This window comes from Eleutherodactylus coqui, chromosome 3, assembly GCF_035609145.1.
Source record: "Eleutherodactylus coqui strain aEleCoq1 chromosome 3, aEleCoq1.hap1, whole genome shotgun sequence".
Taxonomy (NCBI): domain Eukaryota; kingdom Metazoa; phylum Chordata; class Amphibia; order Anura; family Eleutherodactylidae; genus Eleutherodactylus; species Eleutherodactylus coqui.
This window is the reverse complement of record NC_089839.1, coordinates 86,116,877-86,142,069: the sequence shown is the minus strand read 5'-3', so window position 1 is coordinate 86,142,069 and position 25,193 is coordinate 86,116,877. Positions and strand designations below refer to the sequence as shown.

Sequence of the window (25,193 nt, the reverse complement as noted above, 5' to 3'; positions counted from 1 at the left end):
AATGCCAACGTAATGGGGGGGAGGGATTTTAGCAGCGTCCACCGCTGCAAAAAGCTTACAGGTACCTCTGTATAGGCATTGGAAGGCATCCGAGGATTTTTGCAGAGCGAGGGTTTTCCGGGATGCAACATACCTTTTCGCTAAAAACAACACTCATGGTCTTGTGAATGAGTGGGAAAACACTGTCCGTGATCGCGGAAAAAGTCTATTCATGGCAATAAACGGCGTGGACGTGAAAGAACCCTAAAACTGGAAACAATGCTTGTTACAAACTGCTTCTCATGACCTGTCCCTTTGAAAAATCCCATCTTGTTGGAGGGGTCCCCGGACAACAAGCTGTTCTCATCGCTGAGACCTCAAGCAATCAGCTTTAACTATGGGGAACCAGGCACCACCACCACAAGGGAACTTAAGCATTACCTTATTAATTGACTGTGTGTAACACATGGATGTGCCTGTTCCTTCAATGCTAGGGACACCTTCTGTTGCTACCCCTTACTGTGGCCAATCTGTTGTGTGCAATTCCATTGGACCTCAGAGAATCAGAGGTGTGCCAAAGCAAAAAATAGTATCCTATTGACCAGTTTCAGATGACATTACAACAGTAGGTCAGTGTTTCATCAGTATTTGTCTGTGTATTAATCGTCATTGGTATCATTTTCAACTAGGCAAACACAGATCCAGATAATTGCCCAATAGAATGTACTAATATGGAGGCAGAAGACAGACAAAAATAGGTCATACTGAATTTTTTTAAGCCATAAAAGTTACATACATACATACATACATACATACACACACACACACACACACACACACAGAAAAATATCCATCCCCTGGAAGGGGTTTTAAACTTCAAATTAAGCTTTCTCTGTGTGATTGTAGCACTAATATGTAATCTAAGCGATTACAATATCAGAGCAAAGGCAGAATATGTGGAGAACTGACCCCTTGTATGGAGGCTATAGTACCCTGTTGTACAGCCTCTAGTTTGGATACAAAATGGGATACGGGGTGGAATGGAGGCTTTAGCACCCTGTTGTATTGCCTCTAGCTTGGATGTAAGATGTGATATGTGGGGGGGGGGGGTCTAGTACCCCATTGGACCGCCTCTAGATTGGATACAAAATGTGATACGGGTGGGCATGGAGACATACAGTTTGCATATGGCATCCTGCAGCATATGTCTCCACATTTGCTGTAACTGAGCCTCTAGATCATGCAAACTCATAGGTTGTCAAAGTTGGTGTCCCAGATGGTCCCAAACATGTTCTATTAGTGATAAATCTGGTGACTCGGTAGTTAGGGAGATGTGACTATGTCATAGTTTGCAACAAAACGACAACTCCTTCTAGGAGCTTGTTTTTTATTTGACAGAGTGATATATCTATATATAATATATATATATTTATTATATAAAATATAGATATATCACTCAGTCAAATAAAAATCCAGCACCTTGAAAGAGTTGTCGTTTTGTTGCAAAACTCGGCATGCAGTTATATCTCAGGCAGATATGGAAATGATTAGAGTTGCGGTGTGATTAGTTGAACGGTCTTGCACATACTAAAGATCTACAAAATCAAGTTGTGTATCTGATGTAATAAAGCCTCTCCTGTAATGTGTGCCATGGGTAATATCTAGTCACTTTGAATGTACAGGTTTGTGAAGCATGCAGTATATTGCACCATTAGCCTGCTATGCAAACTGCTTTGCTTCATATGTTGGAAGCAGAACAGATAAACTAGTGAAACGGATGACTGGATAATGAATGGACAGCACACCCAATTGACAGCTGGGATTATGTGCTCAGACTATTTAGTACAGTATGTGTAATATTCTTAGTGTATAACTGAAAAGATGGTGTAGCAGACCTTTCTACCCTCCTCATTACCACATGATTTACACCGGTGACCTTTACATGATGATACTAATAGCTTGGAAAAACATGAAATAAAACATGTGCAATCTTAGTAATCTCTATTGGATTTTTACTCAGGGTCGATTTAAATAACGGGTCATTTATCAAAGTAATCAGATACCAAAGCACTTATTTGTGAGCAGCTCAGTTTGCCTTTCAGTTAATTAATAGGCATTTCATAAATTAGGGGTTTAACAATTAAAATGGACATTCTCATCTGTTAATGCTATGGCATTTCCTTATGACCAGCAGCCTTTAGAACAAAGCAGCTGAGGTCTCTTTAGCATTTGTTGAGTATAGTAGCTCAGCCACAGCAGGGAACTACAACACAGCCCCATTCAGGTAAATGGGTCTGGAAGGGTATGGTTTCTCCTCAATAGGTGCTCTACCTAAGGAAACTAATAAGGCCATGCATGCTCCTCTCGGAAATTAATGCAAATGGGAAAATGTAGCAATTCCTCAACAGCACCATCAATTGAAGGCAGCTTTTCTGCAAGTCAATATCAGACCTTTTAACAAGCCTTGTAACCATGACTGGGATTATGAGCCAAATTCTTCTCCAGGAGGAAAAGATAAACAATATGCAGACTGTTTTGGGGTGTTTGCCCCTCATGAGTGTGCAGTAGGTTGCTGGCTTGGCTAGGTGAGAGGTCTATGACTGATGAGGAGCAAAATCCCTGAAACTGTGTCTGTACATGGTTATCTTGGCTTTGGAATGTATTCTCAGTCATTCTTATGAGGCGTGTTAAAAGGTCTGACAATGACTTGCAGGAATGCTGCCTTCCAATAGGTGGGACTGTAGAGACATTGGATGAAATAGAGGGGGGGACACTCTGAACTTATTATTAACTATGAAAGCGGACAGAATAATGGGGGCGCAGGTTGAGGGACACTTGGGAAATAGTGACCACAATATAATTAATTTCCAGCTGTCATTCAATAGGAAACCTTATCAGGAAGCAACAAAAAAAAAATTAACTTTAGTAAAGCAAAATTTGATCAGCTCAGAACTACTATCGGTAACATTAACTGGGACAACGTCCTCAAAAATATCAGTACAGAGGACAAATGGGAGACGTTTAAAAACATCCTAACTACCTCATGTGAGCTGTTCATACCCTTTAAAAACAAAAGAACTACAAGTAGAAGGAAATCAATGTGGCTTGACAAGACTGCAAGGGGGCAATAAACGAAAAAAAGAAAGCGTTTAAACTACTAAAACAAGAAGGTAGCAAAGAAGCACTAAAATCATACAGGGAAAAAAACTAAATCTGTTAAGATCAAAATTGCTAAGGAGGCGGCAGAAAGACTGATCACCAAAAACAGCAAAAACAACCCTAAACTATTCTTCAATTATATAAATAGTAAAAGGATTTGCAGGGAGAGCATCGGGCCTTTAACAAATAATGCAAGAGAAACCATAGCAGACGATGGGGGGGAAGGCAAATCTATTAAATGGTTTCTTTTCAAGTGTATTCACGAACGAAAAAGAAATGTCACACGAGATGCAGGGGAATAAAACAAACCAACTCCCCCCCCCCCCTTCCCCCTGCTAAATATTGCATACCTAACACAGGAGGAAGTGCAGGGCTGGTTAAAGAGGATTTAAAAAAAAAAAATTTAAATTGCCGAGCCCAGATGGGATACACCCAAGGGTTTTAAGGGAGCTAAGTGATATAATAGCTAGACTGCTATTTCTTATATTTATGGACACTATCAAGAACAGGGGTGTACCATTGGATTGGCGCATTCTATTGTGGTTCCAATATACAAAAAGGGGTCCAAAAGAGAGCCTGGTGACTACAAGCCGGTAAGTCTCATTTCAATAACTGGAAAAATATTCGAGGGGTTTCTGAGGGACGCCATCCTAGAATACCTCAAGGTATAACTCCTCACCAGCATGGATTCATGAGGTGTCGATCATAGAAAAAACAGGGATCAGCGCCTACTCACACAAAACAATTTTCAAAACTGTGAGATACTTTTTAGTACTCACCTGGTGCTCGGCCAAACCTCCTACCCAGAAGGTTGACCGGCACCTTATATCCGGGCTGGCTTATACCGTCCCTGGAGTCCCGAATCCGATCATCGGAGAGCGTCACTGGGGTTACAGCCGTAGTCAGGCTGTTTGCGTATCCACAGGTGTCGATCATGTCAGACCAATTTGATCAGCTTCAACAATGAAGTAAGTTCCAGACTGGACCTGGGAGAGTCTATTGATCTCGTATATCTGGATTTCTCTAGAGCATTTGACACTGTGCCACATAATAGGCTGATATATAAAATGAGGCAGCTTGGTCTAGGCGAAAACGTGTGTATCTGGGTAAGGAACTGGCTCAGAGATAAAAAAGCAGAGGGTGGTAATAAATGATTCATTCTTTGATTGGGCAACTCTCGTTAGTGGGGTGCCACAGGGGTCTGTACTAGGCCCCATTCTGTTTAATATATTTATCAATGACCTGACAGGGGGTCTGCACAGTAAAATATCAATATTTGCAGATGATACAAAATTATGCAAGATAATTAATACAACGGAGGACAATATGCAGCTACGAAAGGACCTAGATAAGCTTGGGGGCTTGGGTAGAAAAATGGCAACTGAAGTTCAATCTTGATAAATCTAAGGTTATGCACATGGGCAGGAGAAACGGATGTCACCATTATACACTAAATGCGGTACTGCTAGGGAAAAGTGATATGGATAAAGACCTGGGGGTACTAGTGGATAGTAGACTTAACTGGAGCAACCAATGCCAGTCAGCTGCTGCAACAGCTAATACAGTTTTGGAGTACATGAAAAGAGGTATAGGGGCGAGGGACGAGAACATTATCCTCCCACTATACAAGGCACTTGTCAGGCCTCACGTGGAATACTATGTACAGTTCTGGACACCGGTGCTCAGGAAAGATGTTGCAGTGCTTGGGGGGGTTCAAAGAAGGGCAACTAAACTAATAAACAGAATAAGAGGACTGGAATACCCAGAGAGGCTAACAAAATTGGGATTATTCACCCTGGAAAAAAAAGACAGCTAAGGGGCGATCAAATAACTATGTATAAATACATTAGGGGACAATACAAAGATCTCTCCCATGGTCTGTGTATACCCAGGACTGCGACGGTAACAAGAGGGCATCCTCTACTATGAAATTTACCAAGCTAGACATTTCCTGTGACGGGCTTAATAAGATTTCCAAGCGCACGCCTCTTAATGTATTAAGTGCAGCTCTGTGCACCTTCACAAAAGCGCACGTCTCATCACAGCCAGTTTGTGGCATAAATTTTAGATAAATCTGTCAATCTGGGGCGGCCACATTTCTTCCCAACAAACCCCGCTCACTTTTGAAAAGAGTGCTGGGGCCAGCACAGAAATCTCAAAAGTTGCAAAATTTTAGTACAAGATTTTGCAACTCTTCTAGGCTAGCAAACTAGCATAAAGCCTACATAAGTGTCCTCCATTGTTATTGTTCTTTTTCTTCCATTTGGGTAAATGGGGCTGTAATACAGTTACCTACCCCCAGGAAGTTTGAACACAGAGGTCATGTAGCTGCTTGTAACAAATAAGAGATTTGTGGTATCTTATATTCAAACATTTGTCAGTCAATATAAACCTGGACAATTTTATCTGAAAAATATCTTGAATACATGGAAAAAAAGGGGTCTTCCTGTAATAACGGTAGAAGGACCCTTTGCTCTTTGTCAACTCCTGTCGCTTTGTTATCGTTTTCTTTTAGGGGACTAGTGGCCCTTCAGCTTCCAGCACCCCTGTGCATTTATCCATATATTAGGTCATTCCTTGGTATTAGAGAATTATCTATGAGGGTTCAATAAGAAGGATTCTTGGCCTACCAATTACAAGATAGTGCTAGATATGTAGTAGTATTAAAGGGCCACTCTGGCAAAAGCACATTTTTCCATGTCCCTCCCTACCCGATTGCCTGTCACACTCTTGTGAACCGAGAGCAAGGCAAGTGGTTTGGTCTCCGCAACCAAAAAGGACGCACACGGGGTGGTCAAGTTAAGAAAAATGTATTTACTACAGGTTAATAAAGGCAAGTTAATGGTAAAAGAACAGGAATAAGGACAAGCAAAATACACAGTATAGTTGGAACAATTCAAGTTGATTTCCCAATATATTCCACGGTTACTATGTCCACCTCCACAGCACAGACACTGAAAGAACAATAGTCCCAAAACTATCCCTAACTGACCCTAACTTCACATTTGGGTGCGCACCCCTCTTACCAGTGGTCCGGGTGGACTGCTTACAGTTTGCAGAAGCGGGCGTTGGGGCCCAATGTCGTCCCTTTCTTGTATAGCGAAGCGTCCTCTCCTCACAGTTATCACAACATCCGAGGCAATAAGATCCTTCTCAGCAGGCAAGAAAACAAAATGGATGAAATGGGATCCAACAGCAAGTAGCTCAGCACACTGACAGTCCTGCAGAATCCATACATTCCGGTGTGATATAAGCCAGGGGTTGTGCAGTTACCGTCCGGTACTCAACAGCACTGCCAGTCTTTAGCTTTGGTGGCAATGTCCACAGCCACAATGTCAGTATTACTGGTTAGCCACTGGGCACAGTCCTTTCAGCATGGCTCCACTGAACATTCTGTCTCTTTATACTCTGTCTGCCTCTGGACTGAATTACACACAGGTTAGCTGCACAGGAAAGTCCTCTAAGATCTCCACACACACTCAATACAGCACAGACACTTGGTTTTCTCTCTGCAAAGATGGCTGCTGCTCTCTCTGTGTCATCACATCCTGCTTCCTTCTCATACTGGGTCTGCAGACAGGCAGGCTGACCTCATAGGGGTGTGTCCCTCCAGCATCACATTCCCAGTGCAGGGGCTGCTGACCAGAATCACAGAAACACATATACACTCAACTTTAACACAGTATAAACAAATGAAACTTGGCACATCATTGGGCTGTATATTAGGACAAGTATATGCACAGAAGCAGCACTCCTATTGCCATAAGGCTGGGACACAGTCTGTATATTACATATTCCCCCCCACTTTAAGATTGGCAGTCCCTGCCAACGACTGAATATCCAGAGGGTTGTACTTTTATGCGCAAAGTGGTAGTGTACCGTTGTATGGCAGGCCAAACAAACTCATCCTGCAAATACCGAACAGGGGGGGTGCCAGCATTTGTCCTAGTGGTCCGTCTGAGGACCTGTGAAATACTCTGGGGCACTTTAGCCATGGGCTGAGAAGTACTAGCAGACTCCGCACCAGTGGGGGCACAGGCTGGAGGCTCAGTAGTCACCGGTGGAACTTCCTCAGGAGCAAGGATCGGCCAGCAATCATCCTCATCGTCATAGGCCCATTCCACACCACCAGTCTCTGACTGCGGGAGCTCGTTGACGTTGGCAGTTCTGGTACAATTTGTTTCTTCAGAATGACATAGGCGCAGCATATTTCTGTGAAGTACTCGAACACAATCAGCTCCTCCCTTCTGGACTTGGTACACTGGCCCATTGGCATACTTGCGGCAAACAACACGATATGGCACAGCCTCCCATCTGCTTTCCAGCTTCCCTTGGGGCTTCTTGACACGCACCAGAACCAGGTCGCCTGGCTGCAATGGTGCTTCTTGCACTGGGGTCTTATCAGAATGAGAATGTTCTCGTAGACGCTGCCGCACCAATCGATGGATCGTCTCAAGTCTCTGCCCATGTGCTCGTACCCAGGAGTTTGGATCCCTTGGAGGGAACCCATCCACAGCAGTCAGCTGTAATTCTCCCATGCTTCGCCCAGAACGCCCAAAGAAGAGAGTATAAGGGGAGTACCCTGTTGTAGAATGGACCTGATTATTATAGGCCCAGACCATCTCAGACAAGAACTGAGGCCATTGTAACTTCTTGTCTTCCTCCAGCGTCCGCAGCATCTGTAGCAGAGTTCTGTTGAATCTTTCACAGGCCCCGTTCCCTTGCGGATGGTATGGAGTTGTGTGCGACTTCTTTATTCAATAGATACGTTGAACTTCCTTCATTACATGGCCCTCAAAGCAGGCTCCCTGATCGGAGTGGATGCGTTGAGGACACCCATACACTCGAATGAAATCTTGACACAGAGCCCGAGCTGCTGACTCAGCTGTCTGGTCCTTGGTGGCGGTTACCACTGCAAATTTGGTGAAGTGGTCCACCATTACGAGGCAATACTGATGCCCGCTGTTGGCTGGGACCACCATTAGATAGTCTATCATGATGATTTCCAAAGGTTCCTGGGTCACTATGGTTTGCAGGGGAGCCCTCTCTTCTATTGCCTTATGGATCTCACAAGTTCGACAGCTGCGGCATACTTCTTCAACCATTTGACGGAGACCATGGCAGTAAATCAGACGCTGTAACCAACGAAAGGTCTTCTCGTGACCAAAGTGACCATTCTTGTTATGAGCCTCCATCGCCAATGAGCGAGCCAGTTCACTAGGCACCACAATTTGGTATCGAACGTTGATTTCAGAAGGTAGATAAGCCTTTCGGCATAGAACTCCATTTTTCATCTCCAACTTCTGCCACTGACTCAGAACCGATAATATCTCCCGTGTCAGTCGTTCTCTTTCCTGTCTACAGGGCTTCTTGCCTTCCTCAACAAACTTGATCATCCGTGCCAGCCCCTCATGGGCCTGCTGCATCTGTGCCCATTCCTGTCTTGAGGGACCACAGAAAGGAGCCACTTCAGTCCCTTCCATTTCACACTGATTAGCGGTGGCCAGGGCCTGTGAAAATCTGCTGAAGTCAGGCACCTCCACATGCTCTAACTCGTGATCCACATCTCCTGTGGGGGTCTGGGTAGTTACCCTAGAAAGTCCATCAGCATTCTGGTTCTCTGTCTTGGACCGATACTTAATGTGATAATTGAACTTAGACATTCGGGCTATCCACCTCTGCTCTAAAGCCCCAAGCTTGGCATTTTCCAGATGAGCTAATGGGTTGTTGTCAGTCAGTACTAAAACTTCAGCCCCAGTCAAGTATTCAGAGAATTTCTCAGTCATGGCCCATACTAGTGCCAACAGCTCCAACTTAAATGAACTATAATTCTCAGGATTTCTTTCAGAATCCCGCAAAGACCGGCTGGCGTAGGCTATAACCCGCTCCTGGCCATCCTGAACCTGGGAAAGCACTGCTCCGAGACCATACAGGCTCGCATCCATATATAGCTGGAACGGTAAGTGGTAATCAGCGTACGCCAAGATTGGGGTCGTTGTCAGAGCATCCTTCAATTCCCGGAAGGCTTTTTCCTGTTCAGTTCCCCATTTCACAGTCCGGTTCTTCGGACCACCGGATGTGCCGCGTAGGAGGGCATTTAGTGGTGCTGCTACCCTGGCAAAATCCTTAATAAACCGTCGATAGTAACCGGCTACTCCAAGAAACGCCCTCACTTCTCGCAGGGTAGTTGGTGTCGGCCAATCCTGAATAGCCACTATCTTGTCCCTCAACGGTCTCACCCCTTCTCCTGATACGCGATGACCCAAGTAATCAATTTCAGATTGGAACAACCGACATTTGCTGGGTTTTAATTTGAGCCCGTGTTCCCGCAATCGTCGAAATACTTGACCCAGTTGGTAGAGATGGTCTTCAAAAGTTGCAGAATACACTATAATGTCATCCAAGTAGATGAGAGTGAACTCAAAGTTGAAGTCACCGAGACATTTCTCCATCAATCTCTGGAACGTTCCGGGTGCATTTGTCAGCCCGAAGGGCATCCGGTTAAATTCATATAGTCCCATGGGCAAGATGAAAGCTGTCTTCTCCTTGTCTTTCTCAGCCATCGGCACCTGCCAATACCCACTAGCCAGATCTAGTGAAGAGAAGTACCGAGCTCTCCCTAGCGCCGAGAGGGACTCCTCAATCCGGGGTAAGGGGTAGGAATCTCTCACGGTGCAGGCATTTAACTTCCGATAGTCTACACAAAACCGAAGAGACCCATCCTTTTTTTTTACTAACACCACTGGAGCTGCCCAGGGACTTTGGCTTTCTCGGATGATCCCACCTTGCAGCATCTTAGTCAACAGTTCTTTCACTTCCTGATACAACCGTGGAGGAATTTGTCGGTAGCGCTCTCTAATTGGAGGGGTGTCTCCTGTGGGAATCTCATGGCAGACCCCAGTTGTACATCCAAAATCTTCAGCGTAACGCGTGAAAGTGGCTCTGTTTTCCCACAACAGCTCATCTATCTTCTGGACCTGTTTTGGAGAACACGAATAAGTCTCCATCTTCATCTGTTCTCGAATTGCACAGCCATTCCATTCAGAGGAGGGACCCTCACCTTCTCCCATAGACACGGTTATGGTCCACTCATCTCTTTCAGCTGGCTTCAGATGCTTCGGCGTTACGTTCTTTACTTCTTCCGGAGTTACATAGATGTTAGCCAGCATGCTTCCTGGTGTCAGATCTACACTCTGGTCCCGGGTGTTTACACATCGGAGTGGTACTCTCCCATTGCGAACTATTGCCAAGGAACGGGCTACTAGCGGATCAACACCTCCTTCGGCTGCCGGCAGTGGTTCTACCAAGACAGCTATGCCTTCTAATTTCCGACAGGTGCCTACAGGCATGGACACTATCATCTCCCGACGGGGTGGCAGTGTAACTTTTGTATGCATAGGGACAGAAATTCGTGCCAGAGGATGCTGTGCATCCGAGCTTTCCTGTAAGCTACATATTCGGATCAGCCGCTGGAACGCTGCTCGAGTAGGCCGATGGGTCGTAGTTTGTTTCCAATAACCATGACCTTTCTTTTCAAAGAGGATCTGATCCAATTCTTTTAGCACATTCATCCCCAAAATGACAGGAGCCTTTACTTCATGTGGCTCCTGTACCACCACAATGCCTTTCTTACCTAGATCTTGACCACATAACCGGACATTCATCCAGGTCACTCCTACTACTGGGACTGGTAACTGGTTGGCTGCGACCACTCGTACGAATGTATGGGGATCATATTTCACATGTTGTCGGAAGTACCGTTCATAACAATCTCTACTCAAAGTCGTTACTTGAGAACCCGTGTCAATCATCCCGATAACCGGAATACCTTCTAATTCCATTTGGATGACAGGACTTGCAGCAATTAGGTCATCATCAGGGCATTTTCCTTACATAATCTCCTTCTCAGTCTCCCCTACTCCGTGCCCTACAGGAGCAGGGGACCTTAGTTTAACGGCAGTCTCTCATAAGCTTGTCGGTGGTCTGGACATCTGGCAGCAACGTGGCCCATCCGTCCACACTCCCAGCAACGTATTTCCCATCATTCTGGACATCGATTTGGGCCCCTTCGGTAAGCCCCTTCGGTTTCTCCTGAGCGCTGTACTAAATTATTGGGACCCCTTCGGTAGGTCCTGTTCTCATCCCTCCAGCGGAGTTGTGGGTGGTTCTGACCTTCTTGGTGTGGACGGCCCACTCCTTCATCTCTAGTTCTCTGGAAGTCTGCAATTCTCATAGAGTTTTCATCACAACAGGTTTGCAAGCGTTCCATTTGCTCTTGCAATTTCTGCATTACTGTTAGAATTTCTTTAGCTGGCACTCTTTCTACTGTTTCTAGGCTGGAGCTAGCCCCCTGCGACAAAGTGACTCCAACTGCGGTCTGGGGCTTTGGGACAATACTATTGGCACGTGAGATGGCCTCTACCTGCACGTCATGAAATTTAGCATTAGTCTCTCGTCGTATAAAGTCCTGCATAGCAACAGTCAAACTGCCGTCGCGGATCCCCAGAACAAACTGGTCACGGAGAGTCCGATCAGGGTTACAGAAGGCCGGTGAGCCTCTTTCCTTCCCTTGAATATCTCGAATCAGTTCTTGTAGGGCATTTGCATATTGGGGGAGACTTTCATTCTCCTGTTGCACTCTCTGGAAGAATCGAGCCTGCAGGGATCCCAGCAATGCTGTTTCTCCATAGATGGTTTCTAGAATCTGTACCACTTGCTCAAATGTCTGCCTTTGATCGAATGGCCTTAATATCACTGTGGTCTTAGCATCACCTTGTAACGTCAATATTGCTAGCTCTACTAGTACTTCTGGTGCAGTTTGGTACATTCGCTGTACCATTCTTATCTGCTCCACCCACATACTCACAGACAGATTATTGCCATCAAATTTAACTAACTGACTCACTATAGCTCCTGCTGGCATTCCTCCTCTGGCACCATCCCCTCTAACTGGTGCGTTGCCGTCCATTCTGGAAAGCGGATCCTGCCGACTACGCCAATTTGTGAACCGAGAGCAAAGCAGGTGGTTTGGTCTCCGCAACCAGAAAGGACGCACACGGGGTGGTCAAGTTAAGAAAAATGTATTTACTACAGGTTAATAAAGGCAAGTTAATGGTAAAAGAACAGGAATAAGGACAAGCAAAATACACAGTATAGTTGGAACAATTCAAGTTGATTTCACAATATATTCCACGGTTACTATGTCCACCTCCACAGCACGGACACTGAAAGAACAATAGTCCCAAAACTATCCCTAACTGACCCTAACTTCACATTTGGGTGCGCACCCCTCTTACCAGTGGTCCGGGTGGACTGCTTACAGTTTGTAGAAGCGCGCGTTGGGGCCCAATGTCGTCCCTTTCTTGTATAGCGAAGCGTCCTCTCCTCACGGTTATCACAACATCCGAGGCAATAAGATCCTTCTCAGCAGGCAAGAAAACAAAATGGATGAAATGGGATCCAACAGCAAGTAGCTCAGCAAACTGACAGTCCTGCAGAATCCATACATTCCGGTGTGATATAAGCCAGGGGTTGTGCAGTTACCGTCCGGTACTCAACAGCTCTGCCAGTCTTTAGCTTTGGTGGCAATGTCCACAGCCACAATGTCAGTATTACTGGTTAGCCACTGGGCACAGTCCTTTCAGCATGGCTCCACTGAACATTCTGTCTCTTTACACTCTGTCTGCCTCTGGACTGAATTACACACAGGTTAGCTGCACAGGAAAGTCCTCTAAGATCTCCACACACTCTCAATACAGCACAGACACTTGGTTTTCTCTCTGCAAAGATGGCTGCTGCTCTCTCTGTGTGGTCACATCCTGCTTCCTTCTCATACTGGGTCTGCAGACAGGCAGGCTGACCTCATAGGGGTGTGTCCCTTCAGCATCACATTCCCAGTGCAGGGGCTGCTGACCAGAATCACAGAAACACATATACACTCAACTTTAACACAGTATAAACAAATGAAACTTGGCACATCATTGGGCTGTATATTAGGACAAGTATATGCACAGAAGCAGCACTCCTATTGCCATAAGGCTGGGACACCGTCTGTATATTACACTCTGGAGGTCTCTGCTTTCACTTCCTTGCACGGCAGCCCCCTGTTAGGCAAAATCTTGAGGCTGAGATATTTTACTTCCAATCTATCGTTCTAGGCCATCATTAGTTTACAATGCCTTTACGTCTATTCAGTCTTCAACTTTACATTTTGTAGTGTTTCATTCAGTATAGGGAATAGTCTGTCAATTACTAGAATATTTTACTCAGTCTGATTGATGTAGAATCATTTAAGTGTGTTTCTTCAATGGACTGCAGTCAAGGAAATTTTAATAAAGCTACAATGGACTGAACACATTGTATGGGCACAATAAGTCGTCTAAAAAAACAAAAGAGAAAGAATGTGGATCCTATCGTGGAGCATGCTATATATCAGTGTTCCCCAATTCCAGTCCTCAGGGACCCCCAACAGGTCATGTTTTCTGGATTTCCTCAGTATTGCACAGGTGATGTAATTATTGTCAGTGCCTCAGACATTGCCACAGGTGTTCTTAAGCCGGGTTTACATCTGTGCTGGAACCTCTGTTTGGAGGCTCCTTCGCAGATTCCGCACACAATACTATAAGAAATAACACAGCGTGCAGAGTTTTTTCCTCTGGTAAAACTGAATAGACCCCATTATACTCAACGGAATCCGTTTGTCGCTGTTTGGTTCCATCATAAGATGTACCCATTCGGCCAGGGGATACCGCTTTCCTGCTCCATGAATGGAGCAGTAAAATTAAACCTCTGCCGCAGGCGTTACTATAGGATATCCTGAAAACATGGGGGGCCTTGGGGGCTGGAGTTGGAAAACACTGCTATATGCACTCACTAGAGATGAGCGAGCGTACTCGGAAAATCACTACTCGCTCGAGTAATTTGCTTTATCCGAGTATCGCTGTGCTCGTCCCTGAAGATTCGGGTGCCGGAACGGAGCGGGGAGCTGCAGGGGAGAGCAGGGAGGAACGGAGGGGAGATCTTTCTCTCCCTCTCTCCCGCCCGCTCTCCCCTGCTCCCCGCTGCGACTCACCTGTCAGCTGCAGCGGCACCCGAATCTTCAGGGACGAGCACAGCGATACTCAGATAAAGCAAATTACTCGAGCGAGTAGTGCTTTTCCGACTACGCTCGCTCATCTCTAGCACTCACCATCCAGATGACCCACAAACAGTTCTGTTTTTTAATTGCATATATTACTTTGTCTTCAGCACAGTGGGCACATTAAAAACGAAAAATAACTATTTTGAGATCCACAAACCCACATATAGAGGTCTACACCTACCTAAATTATTTCTAACACAGTGTTCCAAATGCAACAGAGCGTAGTTGAAGCACAGTGGAAATCTACATAAATCATATTTATTAACATTCCTTATGCCAGACCACATCCACTGTTCACAGGCAACCATTATACACAGAGACCACAAAAAAAACACGACAAACAAACTACTTCTGTGTTTTAGCGGTTAAAGAGGTCTTTCCAGATTTATGCAAATACTGCTTACTCACTGCATGAATGACACGTTCCACAGCCTAATATGCTGCTACATTTTAGCTTCTCATCATTTTCAAGATATTTATGCTGTTTATGAATAGGAATATTCTTGCTTTAAGTTAGTGGCTACAGACCTGTACATGAAATATCTAGATGTGCTCTCTGGAGAGAAGGGTACACAATGCAGTCCAGCCAATGCTCTGAGCCAAGGCCGGGTTCATGTCTGCGTTGGAACCTTCAATTGGAGGATTCATCATAGATCCAGCACAAATGACCAGAAGGAAGAGTGCTGCATGCAGTGCATTTTCTTCCGTTAAAATTTTAGGCAGCTAAGCTGAAACCGAATGGACCCCATTATAGTCAATGGGACCCGTTCAGCCAGGGAATTCCCCTTTTCAAGTTCCCTCGAACAGAGCAGGAAAACGAAATTACCCCTGCAGATGTAAAACCATCCTAATTACATCAGGACTTACATTCATTGTAGCAACCTACCAGAGATTTGTGTATCAGTCTGAAGTCAAGATTCTTTAGCCATCAGAGGATTGTCTACAACCGATACAATTGTATCTACTTCTCAGCTGAGAGTAGGTCTAGCTATGTACTATGTAGGGACTGAATTTAAAGGGAACCTGCCACCACAGAACTATGGGCAGCAAGAACCCGGGACAGGTTCACAATAAGCACACTTTGATTCTGAACGGAGCTCCGAGTCATGGGGTAACTGCTTGTGTCTAGGGAGAGAACTTTCACTCTAGTTGTAGGCAGGGAGAGGTTGGAATGGTGTTGCCCATGGGACTAGAAACGCCGGTCAAAATGAAACTTCAAAAGTATGTTTATTCTAAAATGCGGTTCACAATAAGACACACACACGGGCTTAGTGTGCAGAACTGTCCTGGGTACATGTTGCCTGTAGTTTAGAGAGCATGAACCTGGGGACAGGTTCCCTTTAACCCCTAATGACCTCCTTCAAATCTGAGTTTAATTGGTAATACCTTTAGAATGCTTTTACTTAGATGGGATTCTGAGATTGTTTTTCATTGCATTTTTCATACTTTATGTTCATGGTAAATTTCATTCATTTTGGTCTTTAATAAAAAACGTTTACTAAAAGTTTAAAGTTTACTAAAAGTTTGAAAAATTCGCAAAATCTTCAAGCTGCATTTTTTCCACTTGTAAGACAGATAGTCACACAACATAAAATAGTTCTTTAAAATGATTGCAATATACAGTAGGCCTATGGTAAATGTTAAGTGTTTTTTTGTCTTTTTAGGACTCCACAAAGTTCATAAGAGTTTAGAACTAAATTTTCCTCCTCCATTTACTAGCAAATTTTAATAGACGAATTCAGTTCTGACATGGCTTTTAAAGGGGTTGTCTCGCGCCGAAACGTTTTTTTTTTTTTTTCCATAGGCCCCCCTGTTCGGCGCAGGACAACCCCAAAGGATGTGTTAAAAAAAAAAAAGAATTTTATTACTTACCCGAATCCCTGCTCTGCGACGTCTTCCTTCTTCCTTCTTCTTCCTTCACCAAGATGGCCGCCGGGATCTTCACCCACGATGCACCGCGGGTCTTCTCCCATGGTGCACCGTGGGCTCTGTGCGGTCCATTGCCGATTCCAGCCTCCTGATTGGCTGGAATCGGCACACGTGACGGGGCGGAGCTACGAGGACCAGCTCTCCGGCACGAGCGGCCCCATTCACCAGGAAGAAGACCGCACAGCGCAAGCGCGTCTAAAACAGCAAGAAGACATCAGAATTAGACGGATCCATGGCGACGGGGACGCTAGCAACAGAGCAGGTAAGTGAATAACTTCTGTATGGCTCATATTTAATGCACGATGTATATTACAAAGTGCATTAATATGGCCATACAAAAGTGTATAACCCCACTTGCTGCCGCGAGACAACCCCTTTAAGGACCTATCTTTCAGAAAAAAAACATAAATCAATCCATTTTAAAAAATGTACCCATCAATGTATTCAAAATGCATTTAGGAAGTTTATTAACCCTTTAGATAATTGACACTTTTTTTTGCAGATTTTCAATTTAAAACTATTTTTACAACAGCAGGAGTAAGCAGATAAACAAAATTTAAAGTTTACTATTAGAGATGAGCGAGCGTACTCGCTAAGGGCAAATACTCAAGCGAGTATTGCCTTTTGCGAGTACCTGCCCGCTCGTCTCAAAAGATTCGGGTGCCGGCGGGGGTGAGCGGTGAGTTGCAGGAGTTAGCAGGAGGGAGCCGGGGGAGAGAGACAGATCTCTTCCCCGCTCTCCCCTGCCGGCACCCGAATCTTTTGAGACGAGCGGGCAGATACTCGCAAACGGCAATACTCGCTCAAGTATTTGCCCTTAGCGAGTACGCTCGCTCATCTCTATTTACTATCCTCAGGGCTCACTCAAATAGACATATGTTTACTGTGTATTATTCGTGTATTTTTTAGGCATGCAATACGTAGTGCTTAAACCCCATTGATTTCCGCTGGGCTATTCAGACCTATGTTTTTTACATGTATGCATTACATGCTAAAACACAGCATGTCCCATTTTGGTGTGTATTACACACCAATAGTCCTGGTATCAGGGTCTTGATGTCCTCCTCTTGGAATTCAAGAAAAGTGCCCCTTTGGTCTGCACATTGATATAGCACGTAGGCATTATACAATACCTTCTGTACGATGTGCATGGACAGTTTTTTATACCACCACCTTGTTTTCCGCGTGGCATTGTATGGCCCGAGTACTTGATCAGACAGGTCAACCCTTCCCATGTAGCTATTGTAGTCAAGGACGCAGTCTGGCTTTAGGGGGGGGGGGTGTCTCTGTATTGGTACCTCATACTGGACAGGGGTTACGGCTAAGGCCGTGTATTGTGGGCAATATAAGGACATCCCTCTTGTCCTTATACCTGATGCACACAATACTTTGTCACTGCATAGGGGGTACAGTTTTGGTGTCCTTCCCTACATAAATCCTGAACTTTTGGGTATATCCTGATGTAAAAATGTACAAGCTGTACGAGAGTACGCCATACCATGCCCTCTTACTGGCGGAATGGAAGCCTCCTTATGAAATGTACCAGTGACTCATCTACAGAAATGTTTCTCAGACTGGGCAAACTTAGCATTAAAAATGCTCTAGTACTGGTCTGATTTCATATAGGCAATCATAATTGGGCTCATCATTGGGTGGGCACTGCGTATTGTCATTATAATACAGGAATTTTATGATCTCTTCAAAATGCACCCTTGACATAACCATGTGATACATTGGGGTGTGGAGTAAAATGTCTGTGCTCCAGTAGGCCCTAATGCTCGGCTTCTTTACTAGCCACATACATAATACAATGACCCAAAAGTTTAAAAAAATTTTATGCATCCACAGGGATCCACCTGTGGCGTTTTGTGAAACTGTAGTTGGGGTTTTCTCTGATAGAATTGTGGGCAAAAACGTGGGCAATAAAATCATCTAAAAAAAAACCCACTAAAAAGTCCCCCCCTCTGAGCCCTGCCATATCAAATTGTACCCCTAAATTCCTAGTACAATCAGGGATATGGGGTATGAAATCTTTAGGGGTAATCCACATAGCATCATATAAGTCAGAGTCCTCTGCAGTGGCAGTCCTTGGACGCCTTCTCAGGCCCTAGTCAGACGGGCGTTTTTTTGCGCGATTTGCGCATGCGTCCAGCGATTTTTTAAAACCATTGCTTTGCAATGGTATCGGACACATGAGCGCTTTTTATGCGCTCGTCCGATAAATTATAGAACAGAAATCGCATATCGCACCTATCTGCGATTCCTGTTCTCTTCTCTATATGCGCTCAATGGGGCCGGCGGCAGCAGCGCCGACCCCATTGAGAACATATAGAAGACAAATCATTCTTCTCTGCCACAGCTGTAACAGCTGCGGCAGAGAAGAACGATGTTTGCCCATTGAATTCAATGGAGCCAGCAATACAGCCGGCTCCATTGAAAGCAATGGGCTGCCGGCGTGCGCGGGATGAATTGTCGGGAAGGGCTTAAATATATAAGCCCTTCCCTGCAATTCATCCAGAAAAGTGTTAAAATAAAAAAAATATACATACTCACCTGCTCCCGGCAGCCGGAGTTCCGCGCGGCCGGCCTGCAGTGGGTGTGAAGGGGGTGTGAGTCAGACTTGCCCCCTGATTGGCTCAGCGCTGAGCCAATCAGGGGGCAGGTCTGACTCACACCCCCTTCACACCCACTGCAGGCCGGCCGCGGGGAACTCCGACTGCCGGGAGCAGGTGAGTATGTATATATTTTTTATTTTAACACTTTTCTGGATGAATTGCAGGGAAGGGCTTATATATTTAAGCCCTTCCCGACAATTCATCCCACACTCGCCCACAGCGCATTGCTTTCAATGGAGCCTCTGTATTGCCGGCTCCATTGAATGCAATGCGCTGGACAGCTCCGGCCCGTTTCTAATGAAACGCGGCTAGGAGCAGATTTTCGGGCGATTTTCGGGCACCGGTCACGCGATTTGCGGATGCGCATCCGTCATGCGATCTGCAAATCGCGTGAAAAAACGCCTGTCTGACTAAGGCCTCAAAGGTTAATAGTCACTAGATAATAAAACCAGAAAAGTGGGGTCATCCTCACTTACAAAATCTGACATTAATAATTGCATATGCCTCCTCTACAGTAAACTTTGCACTAGCCATACTACAGATATTTAATTATTTGGATCAACAAGGGTGGTGGAAACAAGTTGAACTGGATGGACATTGTCTTCTTACAGCCTAACATACTATGTTAGTATGTGTGGACATACCCTGAAGCACTGGCATAACTATAGGAGAGCAGGGGATGCAGTTGAACCCGGTCCCAGGAGCTTTATGGGACCCATAAGGCCTCTCTTCTTTATATAGGGAGCCCAGTACTATGAATAAAGCATTAGAGTTGGGGGCCCTGTTACAGGTTTTGCAGTGATGCCTAGGATCTTCAAGTTATGCCTCTGCGTTAAGGGGTTAAGAGAAGTTGGGGGGCCCCAAGATAAACTTTTGCACCCCGGCCGAGGAGCCTTTAGCTATGCCCCTGCTCAGAAGGGTCTAGGAGTTTAACATCCGAGTTCATAATTAACAGCACTTCGACCTGTTAAAGTGAATGCAGTCATTCATACATGCAATTTTTTTCTTCCATGGTCATGATAAATTAATAAGCTATTGCTACATGTCCTATTTTGGTGCATTTTCATGCTCCAAAATTGCCAGCTAAAAAGTCAATGAGTGCTTAACCGTGCACTCGCATGGCATGTGTGGACATTTTTCTTCATGCACCCACTGACTTTGATGGGAGTTTTAAATGACATCACTTGGGTGCTCTGAGCTCCCACCCCCTCTCCACCCCCTCTCCACCCCCTCTCCGCCCCCTCTCCGCCCCTCTGCACTATTTGCAATGAGGGGAGGCTTGATGGGGCGGAGCTAATTCCTGGTAACTTAGCCCCGCCCCTGCCCCGCCTCCTCTCATTGAAAATAGTGCAGGGGGCGGAGAGGTGGTGGAGAGGGGGCGGGAGCTCAGAGCACTGCTCCCAGCTCTTCCAGCCTCCTCCCCCTGCAGACAGAGAAGCCGTATATCGGTCGGTGTGAATACCCGGCCGATATACGGTCATCTGAAACAGCCCTGAGGCCGTAATGTGCAATTGCAGAATTCCATTCCATTATCCACATGTCTACATGCTGATTTTGGTGAGGAATTTTTTACATCTGTCAAATGTGTGTTGCGGAAATATTCTACTCATCTAAAAGGCGTGTGTGAAGGCAATGTAAGGGTGCTTTTACATGAGTGGAATATTTCCGCATTCCACATTTAAGATCCAGCTTTATTTGCTGCTGCAGATTTCTGGATTTTGTTGCAGAGTTTTCACAGGGTAAATAGTGATATCAAACTGTGAAAATTGGCCAGATATCACATTCACCAACTTGCATCACTTCAGGAAAGTAGTGATCCTCCGTTGCGGCTTTTAGCCACGGCAAAAGATCGTGGAGTGTTTCCTATTGTTTTCAGTGGGTGAACCTCGTATCGCACTGCACTCACATGCACCTCGCACTCTGTGCGATGCTGTGCCAACACCATTGAAAACAATGGGTGAAGCGAGGCGTTCCGAGGAAACGCCCAAAGTTAGGACATGCCGAGATTTATTTTCCACGCCGCAATGCAGGAAAAAAAAGAGAGAGAGGGTGCCTGCACACGAGCAGAATTTCAAGCGCGTGATTTTAGGCACATAATCCGCCCCAGACCGCAGCCAATATACTCCTATGAGGATCCGCAGTTGTCCCCAGACGGACGGATGTGTATCGGGTTTTTTCACGCGAGTGAAAAAATCTGCGACCTGTTCTAATTTTGGTCGGATCATGCGCGTGAAGCCTCCAATACAAGTGAATGGGTGCGTTTTTTCACGCAGTACATCCGGAGTGCAGCTGCGGATGGAGTCACTGGTTGCTATGACTACAGGAAGTAGGCATGGTAGGAGGCATCCCAACACACAGCACAGAGCTTCACAGGCACATTTCAACTGCAGATCTGTCCTTTCAGTCCCCTCATCTACCAGAGAGCAGCCAGCAGACACCAGCCAGGGTGCACCCAGTACCTCCTTTTTTTCCTGGGGGGCTCTTCCTCCTCCGTTACCGCAGTACGTCCGAAAAAAGTTACATGGATCAACCATGCCCACAAAGACATCTGCTCACCGGGTGAAAACATGTTGCCAGAATAATTTAACGGTGCTCGCACAAGCAAGAGGGACAGAACGGAGTCTGGGTGTTGGGTTTTAAGCTGTTTTCCAGGGAATGGGCAGTTCTCTAGGGGTTGGGTTTACAATAAGGGTGTCTTCCGGATTTTTCTGCGCGTTTTTTTCCGCAACACATCCGCGTATATCCGCGCGTGATTTTTCACGCATCCGCACCTATCCGCAAGCACATTTAGGTACCATACGCGCGTGAAAATCCGCGAGTGGAATCCGGAACGCTCGTGTGCAGGCGGCCAGAGAGAGAGAGAAAACGCTCATGTGTATGACCACATTCAAAAGATGAGGTTCATACTCTTGCGAGATTTTTCTTGGCCATGTGGAAGTAGCCTCAGGCTGCCTTTACATGTACAAAAACTACTGCGGAAAGTCTGCAGCGGATTTTTTTGCTGAAATGCCACAGCATTTATTGTACAAGCCACGTGGAGGAGATATTTCAGAAGACTCCTTCAAATAAAGCGGGAAATTTTGGCACCGAATCCGCAATAATTTTTTGGGAAAAAAAATTATATATTATGCAGATTAAAATTTACATCAGACCCCTGACAAAATCTGAACCATTGCAGCGCCGATTTGCAATGTACTTGTGGTTGGTTTTCTGCTATGGAAAGCCCACGGCGATACAAGTGTGACTTTATGAACACATACAGTGAATAAAGCTGCCAACCTGCACTACATAGAATAAAGAAAGCTATTGCCATTGACACGCTGAACCAACAGCCTGACTTACTACAGCAGTAACTTCTGTTACATTCAACGTTCTCTACATTCTCAGGTTTTCCCAACAATAAAGCAGATTTGGAGAAAATGATGGAATCATGTTCTCTAAGTGTAACTGGAATTTTAGAGTCACAGTTTTTCCAAGCAAGTACAGACCTTAAAATCCCAAAACACAACATTGATCCAACTATAAAGTTTCTACTTACTGTTTTTTTCATTATAAGCATTCAAACGCCATACCCCATTATTATAGATATGGAGAAAGGAACTGCTGTAGATTTGATCTCTTACCTGATGAGGAAGAAAATGAGCCACTGCAAAGATGTGGACAGAGTATCCTGGCTGGCACCAAATATGTCACAGACTGTGGCCGGAATATGCTCAGTTTCTAGCAGCTGAAGCCCTGAGTTACCATTCTTCACCTCCTCTTTCTTTTCCATTCTGTCTTGGCTCATGATGAAACTTTTTTCATTCACTTCTCCCAAGATATGGATGAAAGCATCCATCATGTCACGGGTGACTCCCCACACTGCTGTCTTAAGATGTTGGATGAACTTGCTATGAACAAAGTTGTAGAATTCATTGTTGACCTGTTGAAAGTCACTAAATACTGTCCTGACAGGGTTGGGGAAGCGTTGGAGCCAGGGCATGACATCTACTAGGCTTCCTGCACCCACAGTTTTACTAAACTTATCATTATTGCTGAGAAGAGCTTGGAACTCCAAGTCCATGTGGCTATAGCGCCGGCCAAAGCATACTGCACTCATTACATTAGCTACGGCCACCACCAGGTGTCTTCCAGGGGCAAAGTATTTTCCCTCCTCTCCAAGGCTAGAGAAGAGCTTGATCAGCTCATGGGTCTCACTCAAGACATGATGCCCCAGTCTGCTCTTAGTGTCTGGATTACCAGTGGAGAAGGCTCTTACAGTGGATTGGGCAAGCTTGCGATGAGCCTTCCATCTCTCATTGTAGAGTCCAAAAGCTAGACTTCTGCCCCCAGACACACACTTAAAGGAGGAAAACCCAGGGCGACCTGCAAAGTCTGGTCCTTTCTGCAGCAGAGCATGCCTAATAACTCTGTCTCCATTCAGAACCACCACTTTCTGGCTACCCAATTTGATCTGGAAGATCTCACCATACTTTTTGGATAGTTCTACAAAGGTCAAGTGAGGAGAGCTACCGATCTGCATGGCATTACCAACGATGGGCCATGGAAAAGGACCAGGTGGATGATCGGCTTCGGACCATCTGGGCAAGATCCAAAGTTGAAGCCACTTAAACACATAAATGGCCACCAGTGCACACAGAACAGAGAGCAGAAGACTGTAGGTATAGGAAGGAGACACCTCTTCATGCATCTTCAACATTGTGATTTAGACCTAAAGCCATATACAAAAACATATAGAATTAGCCAAAAAATAATAATAATAAAAAAAATCATCAAAAAGTCTATAAATCATACCTCCACTGCTACATAGGTATGCAAAAAAAATTGCACCAGATGCTTAATTCGGTTTTGGTACTGAAATTTACACAGTAAGCAAGCTGCATTAGACCTCTGTGAACCATTGTAAGTGTTTTAAAAATTACATTTTAAAATGTGTTTAGAACAGTTCATGTAGGTTCTATGCAGCTTACCTACTGAATGGAGCATATGATGCAGTTTTTTTGCACACCTCTATATGAAACAATACACTAATTCTACTCCACACCTTGCATCGGGGAAAACTACAACTTGTGCATTCACTTCTATTTGGTGTACGTCTCATAATAACGGTTTATGCCAGAATTTAAAGCACAGCCCTTAGAAGTCTCCTATTAAACTCACTTCCACCACCTAGAGATGCTTTCCTAAAATGCAGGCACGCAGTGACATCGTGGGCATGCACACCTGCAGAGCTGAGGAGTTCAGCACCTCGTCTATGCCACCTGTAATGCTGCTCATCTCATTACTTAAGACATATACATTCCTGCCTGATCCAGAACATCACTGGTGGTCACACTTGGACCTTCTTCACCCATCATCAATCTACCTGGGCTGGAGAAGATGCATCCACCACTTTGATCAGAGTCATTAAGTAGTTTAACACCCTTCTCAGCAGAAAAAAAATTAAGCAGCTTCAGAAAATGTGACTTCAAATGACTCCATTCATTAAGATTCTTCTTGATGCGTTGGATGTATAATTAGGAGGATCCTGTTGCAGCCCTTAGAAGACTGATGCTGTAGGTAAGACTTGCTCTCCAATTCCTCAGCATGACCTTTTATATGAAGCCCCCCTCTTGTCCTACCCTTTGGTCACCGCCCAGCTTCTCACTATTGGACCCTTTAGCAATTCCACCACATATTGGAAAGCTGAACAGCTCCTGGATCACACTGATTTTCCCTCCTCAGTGTGAAGTTAGTAGCTGACTTCATCCGGAAATCTGTCTTCTTTGCCATTGGCTGATCTCCTCATTACAAGGCACTGTCACCCATTAACTCTTGCAGTGATATGGTAAGGTGAGACAACTTCCAAGAAACCTTAACATGTCTTGATAGGGTTAAATGTCCGCGCATAGACTGGCTCTGCTGCATCTAGTTCTCCTTTCTCAGTGCGCAAGACTCCAGATGACATTTAGGTGGTGCAAGTAATAGTTAGCAGCAGGAGACAAAAGTTTCTAAAAACTTTGCAGTGGTACCACAAATACCAGCAAGCTTTAGAGTTTGAAATGTAATCATGTTCTGACAATAATTGATTAGGATGAGACTTGTAGCTCCACAACTATATGATTGACTGGATTTAAGGTGGACTTGTAGGGTCACAATGCAAAACTGTAGATATATCAAGGCTGAATGAGACGTGACTCTTGGATTTTGTAATTCTGCATCATTTAGATAATGCAGTCCTGGAAAAAGCTAGAAATAAAACATTGGTAGCTGGGTGAATACATAGAGGATAGACAGACTCAGCTGTACTAGTTTTGCAGGGACCTGTCTCCTATTATTGTAGGTGCATTGTAAGAGTGCATGAGTACAGTCAGATGAAAGGTGGGACAGTA

At 45.1% G+C, this 25,193-nt stretch overlaps 1 protein-coding gene across 2 annotated transcripts in view; it reads right to left on the bottom strand.

The window, feature by feature from the left end:
- CYP1B1 (cytochrome P450 family 1 subfamily B member 1) overlaps positions 1-24,476 on the bottom strand; it is a 40,099-nt gene extending 15,623 nt beyond the window's left edge. For both annotated transcript variants that reach the window (XR_010791178.1, XM_066595827.1), the window contains exons 1-2: positions 24,188-24,476; positions 22,446-23,533 (exon numbers count right to left, since the gene is read on the bottom strand). Coding sequence is in view for 1 of the 2 variants with exons in the window: in XM_066595827.1 (XP_066451924.1) it covers positions 22,446-23,521 (1,076 nt within the window). In the remaining variant the exon portion in view is untranslated. The remainder of the gene's footprint in view (positions 1-22,445; positions 23,534-24,187) is intronic.
- Positions 24,477-25,193: the final 717 nt, after the last annotated feature.